The sequence below is a fragment of the Salvia hispanica genome, chromosome 5, assembly GCF_023119035.1.
Source record: "Salvia hispanica cultivar TCC Black 2014 chromosome 5, UniMelb_Shisp_WGS_1.0, whole genome shotgun sequence".
Classification (NCBI taxonomy): Eukaryota; Viridiplantae; Streptophyta; class Magnoliopsida; order Lamiales; family Lamiaceae; genus Salvia; species Salvia hispanica.
Genome location: NC_062969.1, coordinates 20,279,114 through 20,298,861, shown reverse-complemented (window position 1 = coordinate 20,298,861; position 19,748 = coordinate 20,279,114). Strand labels below are relative to the sequence as shown.

The 19,748-nt window shown below is 36.8% G+C and overlaps 1 protein-coding gene across 1 annotated transcript; it reads right to left on the bottom strand.

Moving 5' to 3' along the window:
- Window positions 1–16,744: 16,744 nt before the first annotated feature.
- Window positions 16,745–18,616, bottom strand: LOC125191136 (AAA-ATPase At5g57480). Its single transcript, XM_048088612.1, has one exon. It carries the CDS (start codon window positions 18,528–18,530, stop codon window positions 17,031–17,033), a length of 1,500 nt encoding a protein of 499 aa, XP_047944569.1. The 5' UTR covers window positions 18,531–18,616; the 3' UTR covers window positions 16,745–17,030.
- Window positions 18,617–19,748: the final 1,132 nt, after the last annotated feature.

Sequence of the window (19,748 nt, the reverse complement as noted above, 5' to 3'; positions counted from 1 at the left end):
GGACATTTAAGATCGATCAAGAGAATTTTAGAAGTTCGTTTAGTACAAAGGAATTCAAGTCCAAATAAGCAATCCAGTCCATAATGATAAAGTACAAGTGTTGGACTATGTCTAATTTCTCTTGAGCCCGAATTATTTTATGCTTGAAAATCAGCCACATAGCAGCCACCGTATTAGTAGAAATGAGACAGCCATGCATTTCCAACAGCCTGCAAACCTGCAGCATTCAAACAAGGAGGAGTTATTGAAGATGAGTACATCTACACAAAATGTCAAAAGTAGTTAACAAAGAGCCAAGGAAGAGCTGGGTTGTCCCTAATCAAAATCTTGACCAAATCCTAATAGGTTGCAGGAGCTGCAACAAGTAAACAAACTCCATTAAAGTCTAAGCAAGAAGCCAAGAGAGCATATTTCTCTCTGCACACACCCCTTTGACCAAATCCCAACCAACTCCATAATTTAGTATATATATAGGTGCACAGCTCGAGAGAGTGTTAGGTAAAATGAGCTGCCTTGCAACTCCAGCTTAAACAAAATCCGACAGCCACCCAAAGAAATGAAGTCAGGATTATCTCCACGAGTTAAGATCGGAACAAGAAATTCAAGTTAAGGAAATTAAGCGAACGAGGTGGGCTTTCGAACTAAAGTGTTTTAGCGAGCTTTCAGTTTAAAGTATGTTTACAGTTTTTATGAAAAGTATTTGGTGTGCTTTCTATTTAAGATATGATATTAAGTGCGAGTTTGCTATTTAATGTGCAATCTTATGAAGAGTGCTATTTCCATAAAGTGAAAGTGATGTTATTTATGTTATATGGCAATGTGTGTTACTTAATGAGTGCTTATGAACTGTTAGCCTTGGTTAATATTTGTGTTCGGCTTTGACCGATAGAAATGAGTTTGGTTCCAAATATGTTTACGAGGAAAAGGAAGTTTGAAAGTTATGAGTTCGGCTTGACCGATAGAAATGAGTTTTGTTCCAAATATGCTTATGAGGAAAAAGAAGTTTTGAAAGTATGTGTTCGGCATTTGATAAAAGAAGTATGCGGTATGTATCAAAAAGGTTTTATGAGAAAAGTTAAAGTTGCAATGGTTATGTCAAGCCATGTTTTGTTTTGAACTTTGCCTATCTGATTGACTAGCAAGGGCGATGTCGCTACTAGGTAGGAGTTTCAAGTTAGTGAATTCGGGTTTGTAAGTGGGTTGAAATTCGGTTATGTAGCTAAGTTTTTTTTTCAAGCCCATGTTATTTCACGTTTTATTCGATCAAGTATTTGAAATCTGAGGGAGGAAAAATTCCATTTTATTTTCTTAAGCATATTGATCTCCGTATTTATTACAAGTAAACTAACCTCTTTTATTCTACAAGGAAATGAATTTTTAAATATACACTTTTGGCCTAAACTATGATCTAGTGCAACACTTGGTGATGAAGCCCACTTTTGAAAATCCCAAATCAGAAATTTCTGTTGCCGTAATTTCTTACATGATCTGCAGTCGTCCACCATATCCTGAGAAAGAGGAAAATCAGTTTTGCCGAATCTCAACAAACAAGCAAATTTTGACGTACCCTCTCACCCTATAGCACGTTCATTCATCACTTTCTTCGTCAAGAAAACAAGAAATTGAGAGATAGGAGCAAAAATGGAAATCAAATCTTCATCACTATCTCTTGGCAAGTGAGCATTTCGAAATTTAAGAAGATAGAGAAAGGGAAGAGAGATTATGGACTTAGCTTAGTTGTCCAAGAGTGGAACGACTCAGGGAGAAGAAGTCAAGCTGCACTTATTCTATGGACTCATTTATGGGCCGGATTCAACTAAGTCTTGGGACATTAGAGTTAATAGGTATTGGGCTGGAATATATTAGTTATGAGTTCGGCTGAAATTTTAATTAAGTTTAGGTCTGCTGTTTGAATAATAAACTTGTTTGGGCTGGAAGGAATTAAATGGAAAGAGAGAAGAAATGTTTTGTGATGCAGTAGAGTAGAAGACCAAAGAAATGTTTTGTGATGCAGTAGAGTAGAAGACCACTTGAAGGCTAATAAAAATATATTTTGAGTTTTATTTATTTCCTAGTTAGTAAGATTAGTAGATGGAAAGATATTAATTGTTTTTCCTTCTACAAATTAGGTTTTTCTTTTTGCTTATTTTCCTTATAGTTATTTTTACTTATAATTTTTTTAGTTATTTTCTTTCTATAAGTTTTGGATTTTCCTTTATCTATATAAAGGCCATATTGTTGAACTTGAAAGACAGACTTTGAATAATAATTTGATATTAAGTTTTTATACTCTGAAGTTCTCAATAAGATGGAATTCTTTATCTATCAATTCAGTCATTCTTGTACCTTTCTTCGTTCATTTTGCATCAATTGGTATCAGAGCATGACTGAACTGATAGATACATAACTCAAACTTATTGAGAACTTTGGAATATAAAAACTCAATATCAAATTATTATAAAGTCTGTCTTTTAAGTTCAACAATGAGGTTTTTATATAGATAATGGAAAATCCTAAACTTATGGAAAGAAAATAACTAAAAAGATTATAAGCAAAAATAACTATAAGGAAAATAAGCATAAAGAAAAACCTAATTTGTAGAAGTAAAAACAATTAATATTTTTCCATCTACTAATTTTACTAACTAGGAAATAAATAAAACTCAAAATATATTTTTCTTAGCCTCCAAGTCTTGTCTTCTTCTGCATCATACTTCCCTTCTTGAAAAAGATTCATCCTCGAGTCTACTTTGTCTTCATCGTCACGTTTCACGTACGCAAACAATTTTGACAATTTCACAAATAGACACACCAAATGAAGGCCACTTGTGTTAATCTTTCCTTTTACCTTCCGTCCCTGAAATGAATTTCACTAAATCATTTGGACTTCCCCAACTTTTCTCACTATTCGGGGACCTTGGTAACAGAAGAGGGTCACTATTAACCCCTACTTTAGAAATTAATGCAATAGAAGCTTTATGTTGATTTAAACCATCTTCTCCGTACTTGATATCTTTCGCATAAGAGTGTATCTCCTTCGAGTCAGTACATGAGAAGCCTTCATCAAACATGTTCTTTTGCGTCTCCATTATGGTTTTCTTTTTCTTGGCAACGACAGAACTTGAAGTAAAAGATCCGCCTTTTGATGTTTCAAACAGTCCCACTTTATCAAACAAACTTTCATTAGCACCTTCGTCTTCGTCAGCATCGTCAAATTTCTTAGAAGGAGGCATTAGAAGGAGGCAGGGATTTGCTCATCAATCCAGGGAGCTCATAAAATATAGCCTCGTCGTATACTGGCTTATCATAAACCGGCATGGACAATATATCCACGTCATATACGGACTTATCATACAACGGTATCGAATATATATCTTCGTCGTATACGGGCTCATCATACACCGGTATCGAAAATATATCTTCGTCGTATACGGGCTCATCATACACCGGCGTCGACAATATATCCTTGTCGTATACGGGCTTAGACTGACCACCGTAGACGTCGTTGAATAACGGACCGTCGACGCTCCGACGCATTAGATCTCATCGGGTTGGATTTCCCCGATGCTTCTCCAATCGTGCCAATCGTTGCTTTAGTTCTCGAACCTGTTGTCGCAGATCACCGTTCTCGATGTCGCGCTAGAGGTCTCGAACCTGTTGTCTCAGATCATCGTTCTCGATGTCGCGCAGATCACGCTGTCGTGCAACCTCTTCGTTTGGGAGATCTCCACGTCCCTCACCACGACCGCTGCCATGAGCATCGCTACGTCTGCCGCCATGTCTACGTTCAGCCATTGATAATCAACCTGGATCGTGATACCAATTGATGCAAAATGAACGAAGAAAAGTACGAGAATGAGTGAACTGATAGATAAAGAACTCAAACTTATTGAGAACTTTGGAGTATAAAAACTCAATATCAAATTATAATTCAAAGTCTGTCTTTTAAGTTCAACAATGAGGCCTTTATATAGATAAAGGGAAATCCTAAACTTATGGAAAGATAATAACTAAAAAAATTATAAGCAAAAATAACTATAAGAAACAAAAAGAAAAACCTAATTTTCCATCTAATTTTACTAACTAATTTGTAGAAGCAAAAATATATTTTTCTTAGCCTCCAAGTCTTGTCTTCTACTGCATCATTTTGGGCCGAAGATGCTTCATGAAGAGGTTGGGTTGCTTGTATTAAAATGATGGGAAAAGATAAATAATGTGAGTACTGAGGCCGATGGACGTAGGGAGCTCAGGCGGCCGCGGAAAAGAATCAATAGAGGGATGAAGATGACACATTCAAGTCAGGAAAATTTTGAGAATTTTGTAACGAAGATCGAAGGGTAAGATTTAACATCATTTAAGATTCATGCATTGTTTTAATTAAATCATTTTCCTAATGTCTAATTTTTGCATGTTATGTTCTTCAATAATGATGATTTCTTTTGCATGCTATTTGAGAATGGAACGGAAAAACAAAGTTGAGGATTTAAGGGAACGAGGTAGGCTTTCTTTTTAAATACCCCCTCCGTCCATGATTAAGAGTCTCATTTCTAAATGGCGCGGGTTTTAAGAAATGTTAAAAAAACTGGGTGGAAGAAAGTTAGTGAATAGGGGTCCCACTTGTATATATTAGTTTTAAATGATAAGTGAGTGGAATGAGTTAGTGGAATGTGGGGTCTCTGTACCATTTATGGTAATTATGAACCGAAACTCTTATTTGTGGACAGACCAAAATGAAAAACGAGACTCTTATTCGTAGACGGAGGGAGTAATAACTATGTCCTAAGTAATTTTGACGTGAAAATGATGTAGAATATATTTATCATGCATATTTTTGTGTTTCTCTGCTACATATCTGAAGTGGCTTTGTCATGTATGTTTAATCGAATCTGAGTGTGACTAGGGAGTGAGTCCTTACTAAGGATAGTGTATACCCCGTAGATCGAGCATCGTCTCTTCGAGTTGGCAGGTCTAGTGACTTGGAACGTGGCCAAATTCCCTGTCATGTATGTTCATGTTTTAGTGTCTTGGGCCCTTTCAAAATTAAAACTCCGAGTTCACTTGATAATGGCATAATAAACAATCCATCCGTCGACCAATAAATGTCCCATTTTGCAATTTTCATTCGTCCACCAATAAAAGTCTTACTTAGCTTTTTTACTACTTTGGTAATGGACCTCACATTCCACTAACTTTAGTTCACTCACATTTCAATATAAAACTAATACTCCATCCGTTCCTTGTTAATAGAAGCATTTCTTTTCGGCACGGAGTTTAAGAATAGTGTGTTAAATGGATGGTGAAAAAAGTAAGAGAGAGTAACATAAGAGAGATGAAGAGAGAGTATAGTAAAAAGGAGGATTACTTTTTTGCCAAAAATAGAAATGACTCAATTAATTTGGAACTTCCCAAAATAAAAAAAATGACTCAATGAACATGGAACGAAAGGAGTATATAAAAGTAGGACCCACCTTCCACTAACATTTTCCACTTACTTTCTACTACATTTCCTAAAATTTGTGCCCGGTCAAATTTGGCCTTGTATTGGTGGACAGAGGGAGTTATTTTTTTAAAATATTTTTTCAGTATTAGTCCACTAAGTGCATCAAGTACTTAACCCTGTTTATGTTTATAAAACTTGCAGGTTTAGCGGCGATGACGAAGGATGGTGTTGAGCAAGTTCAATGAAGAAGTATATCTCATTGAATATTCTGAATGTGTCGTGTCATCATACATGGCATCATTCGCTCTTGAACACTTTCGCTAAATAGTAGTATTTCTTGAGTTCACAAAATTTTGTGATACTATTTCTTTTGAGTTATTTATTATTGAGATGATGCTCTGATTTTTCAAGTTACCTCTATTATTTTATGCCATGATCAAGTTGTGCCTTTTTCCCATTTCAATATAAAACTAATACTCCCCCTTATTTTAAGCCATGATCAAGTTGTGACTCCGTTCCAATGTTGGAATCGTAGTTCGGTCAACGCAATTGGATCGAGTCATACAAGTGAAGGATTATTTAATTTTGAAATAATTAAATAATTTATAATCGATCTACGCTTCGAGTAGATGATTATAGTATATTCACTTTCTCTAAATCGATTCTCGGTGAGTGACAAATAATATATTAAAGTATGTCACGATAAATGGAGATATGTAATTAATTATTTAAATAATTTATTAATATTATTTTGGACACGTGGATAAAATAATGTGGCTTCGTAGAATGCGTGCACATTGATCGGGTCGTCCAGATACATTTCTGGAATGAACAACTACGTGAGAGGTGTCTAGATACATCCGTCCGGGTTCATGCTCCATGGTCGACGTTTGTAACGTTCGTAACGGCTAGTAACCCCTGGCGGTTACAATCTAGCCATCATGACACACTTTATGAGTGTTGACTCTAGGGGTGTCGAAACGGGTAGCGGGTATTGGGTACCCGCACACCCGACCCGATACCCGACGGGTATCGGGTACCCGCTACGCGACGAAAACGGGTAACGGGTCGGGATCAGGTAATCATATTTTTGGTATACCTGCTACCCGCTCGAGATACCCGATAATCCCAAAAATTACCCGATTTATGTTTGGTATTTGTAATTTTTTATTTTTAAATTATCCCGTTCATTGACTCGGATTTTAATATATAATTTTTTTGTCTTTTTTCTTCTATTAAAAATAAAATATGTTTTTAAGCATACAGATACCAATAGTATTATACTATACATAAACATATGTATTTAATTACTAATGTATACAGTAGCATATGCTACACAAACATGCATTATATATACAGTAGCACATATATATTTATTAATAGCATATGTATTCTATTACTAATATATACTAGTATACAACATATGCATTATGTATAAAGTAGCATATGCTACACTGCATTATGTATACAGAGCATATCCTATGGAATGCTACTAATTAAAATGTCTAATTATTTCTGAAGTCTTTTATGTTTTTTAGGATGCATCAAAATACTAACACTATTATGGATAACGATCAACAAGTTGAGGATAATTCAAATAATAAAAAAAAATTTACAAAAAATATAATAATAATAATAATAATAATAATAATAATAAATTCGGGTCGGGTCGGGTACCCGCCGTGTCGGGTGCGGGATATCCGACTCGGGTATCGGGTAATACCCGACATAATGCGGGACGGGTATCGGGACAACAATTTTGGCCAAAATCGGGTGCGGGTACCCGCGGGTACTCGTTTCGACACCCCTAGTTGACTCCATCAATTCAAATGAGTGGGCTTGGCCTATAAATAGGCATGCATACTCTTGCATTCTATACACCAATTCACAAGCATTCTACAAAGCATAAGCTCTCCCCCTCTCTTGTATTGTTCTTATGTCGAAGCTCTGCCCTCACCTCCATCCAGTTCGCTGGAGCTCTGCTGATAGCGGTGCTGCTTCATCAGAGACGTAGCCATTTTATCTTTGGGGACGAAACGCCAATCCGAAGAGCACTATCGGGGCGTATCTCGTCTTGCGGAAAGAGGACTCCTCGACTCGGCTAACAACTTTCACGGTTTACTTGTTTCGAATTTTCCTTGTAATCTTGTTTCAGTTTTTTCCATCTGTATTTCTTCTTGGGTTGTATTACGCCCGACTACTTTTATCTCTTGTAACCCGAAACCAACATTCAACACAAAGAACATGCTCGATGCAGCAATACTAGGTACAACCCTACTCATATTGATAAAGATGCTCTCCTTTGGAAACCATATTTCATGGTATATTAACGCTTCACCAAAATTTGCTCATGCAAAATCAAAACACCAACTAGTCGGCGACGCCCTCCTTCATCCTGCCACCGCTCGCAACGTCGATAGAACTCCACTCCTGCGCCCTTACCTTCTTCTGCTCCTCTTTCACCTCCTAAAACTTCATCTCCCTCTCTGCCATCACCGGTGTCTAAGAGGTTAGCGATCCTGTCGACGCGGCGTTATGGCGAAACAACAAGAGAACCTTCCTCTTCCTCAATAAAGACAATCGTTTCAACAAAATGCAACAACACTCATGCTGATTTGTTGCAATCTCCATCGCTCAAGCTCATGCTCAACAATCTCCATCGTCAATTAAAAATCTTCATCGCAAGAGTTGATTTCTTTATCTTAATTGGCGATTTCACGATCTGCTACATCAGATTTCATCGCAAAAGCTGATTTCTCCATCGTCGATTGTCGATTTCATGATCTACTATATTGGTTTTCATCTCAACAGCTGATTTCTTGATGAGGCTCATTTCATGCATGTGTTCCATAGTAAAACTGCACCTAAATCCGTGAACTAACGACCCTTTTTGAGCCAGGTGTGTGTGAATTTCGCCATAAACCAGATGTTGCACAAATCAAGAGGGCGAAGACAGAAGTCAAGAAAAGAAGGAGAAAAAGGGCGGTAGCAAGCTGATCAAGTTAATAATCTACCGGAGCCAGCCAGAATCTAAATTGGAGAAGACTAGAGACCCCACTTAAAGACGTGAAGGGCAGCAACATTGAAGAGTGGTCAAAGAGTAAGCGAGATTTGTTTGAAATAAAATCCCCCGATCCAGAGAATCCACTAGACACGGGGTGTAGGAACTCAGAGAATCCTTGGGTAACCTGTCGTTGGGCACACAATCACTTCCTTCGCCCTTCAAAACCCTCAACCCGCTATAGCTAAAAAGATTAGTACATGGAAGTAGGGATCGAATCTACAGAGACGGATGTGTAAGAAAACATGTTCAAAACCTGGAGCTATTTTTGGCTGCTGCCACGCAATTTTTGTGGTTGAGCTTTAATTCCTAGACTAGGTAAATGAAATAGTTTACTCTAACAGCTAGACTTAGGCAGGGACATGCATAATGACTATAAAGTATCTGAAATGACTTTAGGGTTTAGGGTTTAGGGTTTAGACTGGGTAAACAACTTCCTAAGCTATCATAAACAGACGAAAAGCGAAACTTTGGGGACCATTTCCCAAAAACTGCATAGTACGACTGGAAAAGCTGCAACTTAACTATCTAAGGACTATCTAACAACGACATCATCATCTCCAACTTCATCATGAAACAATCAGTGAAAACAGGGTAAAACAAAGATCAAAACATGGCAAACTAAAATTAAACCGATAGACACAATAAACGAACAAGAATGCAGAATTTAAATATCTCAATCATGCAAAAATAAATAGATCCAGCCACGGGACGCTTAATTCACTCCGGATCCAAGCCATCCTAAACAATCAAACATCATTTCCATCTTCGATCTTTACAGATTTAACCAGATTCAACCGATCAACTTCAAAACTCCATACAATTCCAACTCCAAACTCAAATCAACCAACAATATCCAACAAATCAAACCAACAACACTGCAATAGGGTAAACGAAACAAAAGTAGCAACATCCATAGCAAAATATGAAATATTCAGGGAGAATAACAAAATAGAACCGAGCTTCGAACAACGAAGACTCGGGAAGTACGAAATGTAAACTGGAAATCAAATAACAATTGTTTTTTCGCCCCCGTAGAGACGGTGGTACGCCACAACCAAACTAGAAACGTGAACCCCCACGACATTTCCCCGTGATAGTGTGTGTAGAGAAGTGGAAATACTAAGCTAAGATCCGAAAGAGTGATGGAACGAGATATCTTCATGTTGATCGCATGCTCTTATTTATAGTGGATAGAGCTTCTAGACTGTTCTTGTGTTCCCTATTTTGCCCTCCAATTTGATGCTCCTCACTCTAGTAACTTCTTCCTTCTTCCGCTCATTTTTCCCCGCCAGCTTCTTCCTACAGGCAATCTTCATCTTCTTCCTAGGGCTGGCGATTTCTCTACACACCTGGCTTGTAAAACCTTGTCAGACCCAGGAAATCACAGAATTTTACCACATAACCAATGCATGAAATTAGCCTTATCAAACATCATTTCAGGGAGCTGGTACCCTAGGGTTATATAAGCCCAACACACTAAGAGAAGAGAGTTCTCCCAATTTCATTTCTGCATCGAGTTTGGAGGGGGTTCTCATCAATCTCCTTAGAGTAGGTAGGGTCTCAGCTCTCTTCCAGGGGCTGAAACCAGAGTTCTTTCCAATTCCTTGTTCTTGATTTCTGTACATCCGTTCTGATTTAGTTCTCGATTCGGTGTTGTTTCTCGCAAAATTTCCATTTCCTGTTCTGTATTCCACCCCAAGAAGGGGTGATGAGCCAATTTACTGTTTTCTTATCTACTTTCCTAACTTAATTTATGGAAAGTTTGTTTGAGTTGATTAGGTAGTTTAGCTTAGTTGTTCAGTTTAGTTTTCCTTTCCAAACCCAGTAGTTAAACTTAACTCACCCCCTAGAAAGCGTGGCAGCAGCCAAGCCCAAGCCGTGTCACACAAACAAATGTCCAATGCCCCATCTCTGTGGGATCGATCCTTACTTCCCTATACTAGTTAATAGTATTAGTGGGTTAAGGTTTTTGATCGCACTCCTTTTAGTTCCTTGTTTCTTCTCACTCGGGGCTGATACAAGCCGAGTTGATCAGTCTGAGCTTTTACCGGATCCACTCACCTGCATTTTGGCGGAAATAGGCTGGCCTAATCAGGTCGACTGTCCAACTTGAGCAGCTCGCAACGATAAACTACACACGCTTTAAAGAGAAGGAAAGAAGAGAGCGACACGAAGAGGAGCGCACATCATTTCTCCATCGGTCATTCGTCGATTTCATGATATGCGAATTCGTTATCTTATGGCAAGAGTTGATTTTTATCTACCGCTCATATAATCGTTCTTTCATTTATTGAGCGCCGATATTATTACATATATCCGATCCCCTTTTGGTTTAGCATGTCTTCGACTATATTCTACCCTGTTTGGAATTCTAAGTGATCGATTTATGTTTATCTTTGTAAGATCTATAAATCTCTAAGTGATTTACATGGATTAGCGGATTTTATCTAGCAAGAATGTTTAGATCTAGAACCCTTTTTGCTTTGTCGTCGTATTTCATATGCAAGTTTTTCAGTTCAGGGTATTTTCTTTTTATTTCATTTGAATGTTGATCGTGTTATTAGTTTAGGACCGAGTTCTATTTCAAGTTTAAGGTTTTAGTCATGGAATTTTTATTCTCCTGTTTCATTTATTGCTTGGAGAAGAAGAAGTTAGTAGTTTGTTTCTTAGTTTTAGACCTAGAGTATACTCAATGCTTTTGTACTACTATCTTGCAACCCACTTTTACAGCTTTTTAGTTATTTAAGGACTCGGATATGTTTTACTTTTGTTGATGCAGTTTCCTTTTATGGCTTTAACTTATGCCTAGTCATAGCATAAGGTACTCTGTTTGGAGTTATTTTTGCATATAAGAGTGTTTAATATGTTGAAATTCCTATCGTTGCATGTATGATCACTATGGTGCAGTCTTGGCCACATGTCGGTTAGATAAGTTTAGCCCATGTTTATTATAAGTTTTTATTTTATCTTTCATTTAGGAGTTTAACTTAACCCACCTTCTAGGCATGATAGCATTTCCACACCCTTCCAAATTATCTAAGTGTTGTGAACGACCCATTTTCTTCGTGGGATCGATCTTTACTTTCCTAGACTAGTGTGTGAGTTAAGGTTTTGAACGAGTAAATTGTACACAACGACTCGTTAGGGTCAACTCATCAAAACGAACACCTTCTGATTACATGAACAATATGAGCACGAACTTCATGGATCCTCTCTCGATTACCCCACATGCCATCAAATCATCTTGTGTTGTTTATCAAGCAACCAGACACATTATCCCATGGAATTAACCAAAGTAAATAACATTCTTGGATATCAAAAATTAGAATTAAATAAATATGAAGAGTTACTCTCAATCCCTAGAATTCAACAAACTAGTTACCCATAGACGAGGTAACAAAATCCATAAAAAAAAGAAATAAACATTAAAACAATCAAGAAACAAAATACAAAGGGATCAATCTTGAATCTTTTAGCCTTCTCTTCTTGTCTTGCTCCAATCTCTAAGAGTGAATGATGAACGAAAAAGCATGGAAGTGAAAGATGTGGATGAACGAGTATGGAAGTGAAAGATGTGGATCTTGGAGAGAGAATTTTGAACTCAAAATCTGGACACTTGTAATGAATCACCATGTGAAGAATTTATAGACTTGGAGGATCATTCTCTGATTTGATACAATTCTGGCTCAAAAAGGCAAGTCTTGGAGCGAATTAGGGCTGAATGCACTGCACTCGCCACACGATCTCAGTAAGGCGCTGACTGTTCTAGGGAATTTCCATGGCGATCTCAGTGGCCCACTAACCTTGTCTCGATGGACCGCTGGGAGAGAGGTTTTGGCTCAGGAGGTTTCCACAACGGGCCAAGGGACCTTCGTCGACTGCTGAAATGGTCTAATTCTTTCGATCTTCAGTTTTGAACTTTTTCTACCTTTTTTCTCTGTCTATTTTTTCAATATGAAAATTCGTGTTTATCAACGTTGCATCATTTGGGAAGAACGAAGAAAAATAAGGCCAAGAAGAAGAAGAAAGAAAAGTGTAAATATTTGCTATAAGTTAGATGCAAGAGATATTCAAATGATGGACGCAAAAGATAGGCAAGTTGGTTTTATTAGCAATCCTGAAGACAATGGGGGTGACTCCTAGTCTCCCGCCATTACTTAATCGCCTTGAGCATGAAGGAACGACGAGCTTATAGCGTTAAAATTAGTCATTGTTAGGAAGGAACCAAAAGTCTGGCATTCTTAAAACATGCATCTCGTGTAAATTAGCAGCACCTAAGTGGAACAATATATACGAATTATGTGATTTTCTTTGCAAAACACACGACACGTATGAGATGGAAGTTTCAGTCCATAACAGAATATGTTGACTGTGTGGTTTGTCCTACAAAACACACGTCCGTCCTGTTGGAAGCGTGATAAGACATTACCTGAATACGCAGACCTTTCACCATAAAATAATAATTTTACCAACTGAAATTTCTGACGGTAATTCCTATTTTTCCGTCGGTAAACGGTGTTACTGTCGGTAATTTTTTTTAGCTGTGGCTTATGGGCATTCGTCGATAATTACCGAGGGATTGCCATCCTAATCTAACTTTTTTTTTTGTGTGTGGTTGGTTTCTTTGAAAATCACGATAATAACATGCATTGACACAAGTGATCAGTGTAATTATAATATATTTATGGCAAGCAAGAATATCGTTTTCATGAAGATTAATGATCTAATCTTGATTATTGCAATTTGAATCTTTGAAAGTATATAAATTACTACCAAATAATGATGGATGATTATTACTTTCTCCGGACTCGTATAGAAGTTTCATTTTGCCCTTTTCGCCCATCTCCATTAGTAGTCTCACTTCATTTTTACTATTTTAGGCAAATGAACCTCATATTCCGCTATCTCAGTTCACTCACAGTTTACTACGAAATCAATATATAAAATAGGGTTCATTGCACTAACTTTTTTACCCACTTTTTATTAATTTTTTTATGCACTTTCTTATTACCCAAAAGATATAAACTCACGCTTTTATAAACGAGGCAAAAAATTGTACAAAACAAAAATGGTATAGAAACCTCTTAGACCAATTAATATATTTATCGATAAGTGTGTAAAATATTTTTAAAATTAAAATGTTCATTTTTACACTTACTAAGCTAAAATTAAATAATTGACTGTTGAAAAATTCATTATTTTATTATTATTGTTGTTGTTGTTATTGTTAGTATGAGACTCTTCATCCGGTCATTTTATCTTTCCACTCAAGCACTAAAAGTCATTAAGATTCGTTAACACGAGATCCAAAAGATCCAAAGCAATATTTGGCGTGTCACTGAAAATAGTTTAAAATATTTTATTAGTGTATTAATTTGTTTTGCCAACACAAGTGTAATGGCTTAGGCAACTTGGAAAACTCAATTCAAATTTGATTCCCTATATTTTAATGAAATCATTAGTGGATTTCTTTTTTTATCCATAAAAATTTGTTTCTTCAAGTCCCAATGAATAGAAAATGGAATAAACAAACACAGTGTTCTACCTAAAGATCATGAAGCTTTGGACTATATATAACATTATCAGTGTCAACTTTTGTCGTATATAGCCAGCCCAATTAATTGAATTTCCCAATTGTACTGATATTTTATATTCAGTCATACACAATTTAAATATAATTTTGTAACTTCAATCTAATGTCACGACATTCTTTCTACAATCGTTCACTTAATATATTTTCCAATATTAAAACACATTACTTTTTAAGATAGGATCCCTAGAAATCAGTTCCCCACAGGCCACAAGCACTTTATTGCAGTAGTAGAGTCAATATCTAATGGTTTGTGTCATATAATCAAGCTATTGAAATATCACCGTTGACTAAAAAATTACTCCCTCAGTACCAAAATAATTAAAACATTATTTTCGATGCAAAAATTAAGAAATTACATTAAATAGAACAAATAAAGAAAAATAAAATATGAGAAAAAAATAAAATTTAAGAGATAAAATATAATAAAGTGTGTGATTAAATAAAAAAAGAGTGATTATATATTTTATATTTTGTCATAACAGAAAATTGTTAAAAATTGTTACTCCCTCCGTCACTAATAATTTGTCACCATTTGACCCGGCACAGATTTTAAGAAATATAATAGAAAGGGAGTTGAAAAAGTTAGTGGAATATGGATCCTACTTTTATATATTAGCTTTATAATAAAAATATGAATATAAATGAGTTAGTGAAATGTGACGTCCACTATCAATAATCATAAAAGTGAAAGGCGATAAATTTTTGGGAACATACAAAAATGAAAATAAATAACAAATTTTCAGAAACGAGAGAGTACTAAGTTGGTCATCCTGAAAAGTAATAACACTTAACTATATTGATATGGAAGGAGTACTTATAAGTATGAGCACAATCCAAACTACAACCAAAATGATTGTGAGGAATGATAAATGAGTCTAATTTATGTGTTGACCTGTTGGTATAATGGTTAATGTTTGAAATCAAATAAATAAGCATTGTTTGTACGTATAGCCCAGTCATAGAGTAATTAATACTTGAAAATAAAGGTTTTAGGTTTAAATCTAATTTGACACAACCTTTCAATTTCAATTTATTTCATTTATCAATAAAAAAAATAAGCCTAATATATTTAAAATCAAAATACAAATAATATATTGACGCCTCAAATTCTTGAATTGAGTTATGGACAATGAAATTCGCACTTTAATTTATCTATTTTGACTTAAGAGTGGAGAAATGGAAATTCTGAATAGGTGCAAAATTTATGGTTTTAGAGATGAATTATATCATAGATGGTCACGTTGTTTGATGTCTTAAATAAAACATCGGATATTTAATAGATTAGATTAAACATAAACAAAACTTATATGGTTTTTTTTGTTCCTGCAGTTCTTATCCAACTGGGATCACTAACACAACGTGGGAACTTGATTAATTTAACTTGTCCATATCCACAAATGAAATAGTATAAGCATGTCACGGATCCAAATTGCTGTCTGAAGTGGAAAAGTCCACAAAACAAGTTCAAATTTACTAAACCTGGCGCATGAGAGCAACCAACTATCAAACAAATTCCTGACCTAATTAACCATTAATAACCAATAAAACTGAATTTTTAATAAAGCAAACAAGTCATAGAGAAACCACAACCGCAGCACTAAACAAAAAGTATAACACAGCACCAACTTTTGTCATTAAAAAAGTTTACTTTTTCCGAAACGCCACACACAGACAATCTGAAACGCATGATAATATAAATACAACATCATTGACAATGTAGTGGTTGCTGTCTCCACGTAGGATAAGAACTAATCTCCTTTATTTTCTAGGCTAAATTGGAAAAGGCAAAATCTGCTTTTCCAACTCAGTAATAAAATCAAGACAAAAACCAATTTCTTTTTTAAAAAGTAAATATATATGTAAAGTGTCAACTTTTCAGATCATATGAGGTCTCTCCCTTTTCCTCCTCATATCTTTCTTTATTCCAACATAAAATCTTGTCATTGTTGAGCTGTTTCCTCCTTGATTGTCACTCACATTTTGCATTTCTTTTTAAAAATCTTTCTGCATTATCCATTTGCACATTTAAAAAAAATTGCTCTTATTTCTAAGTAGCATCAACTTTTACTCCATGTTAATTAATAAAGATTTAAGTGTTGTCACAGTTTGATTGGTAAAAGTGTTTAGAAATCAAATATAGATATACTAATACCCTTCGACTGTCAAAACCTGACACATTTTATAATTTTGTATTGTTCGTTATTTAAAAATATATTTATCTCATTATACTCATATTCAATTATAAAATTAATATATTAAAATGGGACTATACTCCATTTACTTTTTTTTCTTCATTTCCTATATAAAGTCAAACAGTTTCTTAAAACTTATGTCGAATCAAAATATATTTTTAATTACCGGGCATAGGAATTACATATAATGGATTGATGGCTAACACTTGAATTTCACATGACATTCGTTTGCATATGTTGTTATGGTTACACGTGCAACAACATCTATTCAAATGATATTGAAAAATGCGAATATAGATCAAAAGGACATACATTAATAATATTGAGGATGCCTAATTAAACTCGAAACATCTCCAAGGAAGAAAGTAGAACTAGAACCCCCATGTGCCTAATGATGCAACTTCACAACTCACACATCACTACTATCAATTTGTATCTTTTCGTAAAAGCAATACATTCCAATAAATAGGCACCACTGCCAAATGAATTAATACCATGTGAGAAAGCACCAACCCATGTAGATGTTACTATACAAGGAAGACAGAACATAAGTGAACTAAACTAGCAAAACAAACCACATGCAAAATGAAGCATTTGTTAGGACACACAGCAGAAAAAAGATTCGATTTTTGGGTACGATATTTTTGGTACTAACTAAATTCATTTAAGCACAAAAAAACAATAATGCAATCAAATTTGTCTCAAAATTCATCCTTTGTTGTTTTACCAATTGGTAAAACACTCAAATTTCATCTCCAATTTTATTGACATTTTCTTGCAATTGTTCGTCCAAAGCCCTCTTCTCCTGCTCCTCTTCCTCTTCCACATGGCCCACCATTTTATGCCCTAATTTCTTCAACCCGCTTTTCTCCGCCCTAATTTTGAGCGCTTCCAGCAATTCCGCGACGGCCTTGCTCTTGTTGCGGCGGTTCTTGATGAGCACCTCGCTGATGTCCGCCGGCGTCATCTCCGCCGGCTCGATCACCGCCGCGAATTCCTCCACCGCCTCGTTATCCAGATCGTATCCTAAATAATTCTTCAGCAGAATATTGAGCGCCGGCAAGGTGCAGTAGCTCATGTTGATGTGCATGTCCATCCTCCCGCTCCTCAGCAATGCCGGATCCAACTTCTCGATGTGATTCGTCGTAAACACGAAGATCCTTTCGCTGCCACAGCACGACCACAGCCCGTCGGTGAAATTCAGTAGACCGGAGAGCGTAATTGTGTTAGGGCCATCGTCGCCGCCGCTTGCACCCGAAGCCGCTACATCGTAGCTGTTGTTGTTATTATTACTAATATTTTTCCTGACGGAGGCGGCCTTGTTCCTGTTAGTGAGATTAATCGAGCAGTCGATGTCCTCGATAACGATAATCGACTTGGAAGTGGTCTTCATGAGGAGCTTCCGGAGCTCGGAGTTGGTGTTAACTTCTGTTAACTCGAGGTCGTAGATGTCGTAGCCGAGGAAATTGGCCATGGCCGCGATCATACTGGATTTTCCCGTCCCCGGTGGGCCGTAGAGCAAGTATCCTCTCTTCCAGGCCCGGCCGGTTTTCTGGTAAAACGCTTCCCCGTTAGCGAAATCCAACAGATCGGCCATGATTTGGGCCTTGCTGGCGGGATCCATGGCCAACGTGTCGAAGGTGCTGGGGTGCTTAAACGGTACGGACTCCCACGGGTGGCCGCGGGAGTCCAAGGAGCCGCCGCGGGAGTTTGTGTAGAGGAGGCGGTCCTGGTTCTTGCGGCGGAGGTCGTTGGCCTTCTCCATGACGAAGTCGAGGTAGGAGGTGAGGACGAGGTGTTTGTGCTTTTTCCTGACCCGGAGGGTGAAGCCGCGCTTCTCCTCCGGGAGGGGCCGCCAGGAGAAGGTCTGGGACTGGCGCTGGGTGACCACGTGCTCCCACTCCACGGTGGCCCCTTTAAAGGAATCAATCAAACGGTCGTTGTTCGAGAGGCCGAAGGTGATGGAGGACGAGTTGAGGCCGCGCGTGAGGCTGAGGCGGGTGCCCGAGATGGAGGCGGAGGAGCTGAGGTACAGCTGGACAGCGTTGTAGAGCTCGTTGGTGTTGACGCCGTCGATCTCGGTGATGTCGTAGTAGCAGTACGAGGAGAAGTAGCTGAAGACGCGGTGGAAGAGCTTCAGGGAGGCGAAACGGAGCTCCGGCGGGAACACCGTGTGGAGGAGGCTCTGTCCGAAGGCCCACACCCCCATGATGGACGCCATGGTTGTCCACATCTCCTTCATTTTTTTCTAAGATTTTCAGAGAGAGGATGTATTCATTTCATTATGATTTGCCTCTGCCTTCAAATGAGAAATAAGTATATGTGTGTGATTCTAATCTAATCTTGCTCTAATATAGATGTGGGGTGGGGTGGGGTGGGGTGCTGCTGCCAATATAGGACAGAAATATTTATATAAAAACACACATTATTTAAGAGTGTTTTCAGCTGAATAGAATATAAATGTTCATTATTTATATGTTAGTAGTAGATCTTAGAAGCGAGTACGCACCACTTATCTGACACTGCAATAAAAATGATAGTATTTGATTATTCTTCTATTTACTGTTTATCGAAATATCTACTCCTTTTTAGTACATTTAAAAGAACCTTACATCTGCAGATGAAATGTACTCTCTCCATCCCTTCAGTCCCTTTATAATAGAGATATTTCTTTTCGGCACGGGATTAAAAGAAAAATTATATAAATGAGTTAAGTAATGGAAAATAAAGTGCCTTCTCTGTTCTACGGTTGTGGAGTGATTTTATCATTTTAATACATTTCATAATAGTTTACCTTTTTAATAAAAGTTTTAACACATTTCCTCTCACTTACTTTACTCTCACTTACTTATTTTCTCCTCATTTCTCTATATTTTTCATTTCTTACTTTATTTTTCTTTTACTTAACTCACTAACATAATTTTTCTTAAATTGGTGCTGAAAAGAAACGCTCCGACTACTTTGGAATGGAGGGTGTGGGAAAAGAGTAAAGATAGAGATGAGGGAATAAAATAAAAGAAAAGAAAGGTTGCTTTTTTATTAAAAAGGAAAATGATTCGGTTACACTAAGACAATTAAAAAAAGAATATGACTCGGGTACATAGGGAAAGGGATGGATGGAGTACCTAAGTGTGATGGCAAAGAAATAAATAGAGGGAAGATGATTTTCTAGAGACTGATAAAATTCAGGAGTTTGTAATTATTTCAGGAAAATAAATTTCATAAATCAGGGGTGGATGGGGGTGGGGGTTGTAAGATGGTTACAAAAATGGGCCCTGAATCTGCGTTGTAAATGTTGGACTATAGTATATCGTTGTTGTGTCCTGGTCATATTGTTTGACCACTGGTACATAATGCAGCATTTTAGCATGACAACTTTACTTTTTATTAGTCTATAATATTTGAGAAATAAAATTTAATAAAGTTATAATTAGTATAGTAAATAATAATAAATTTGTAT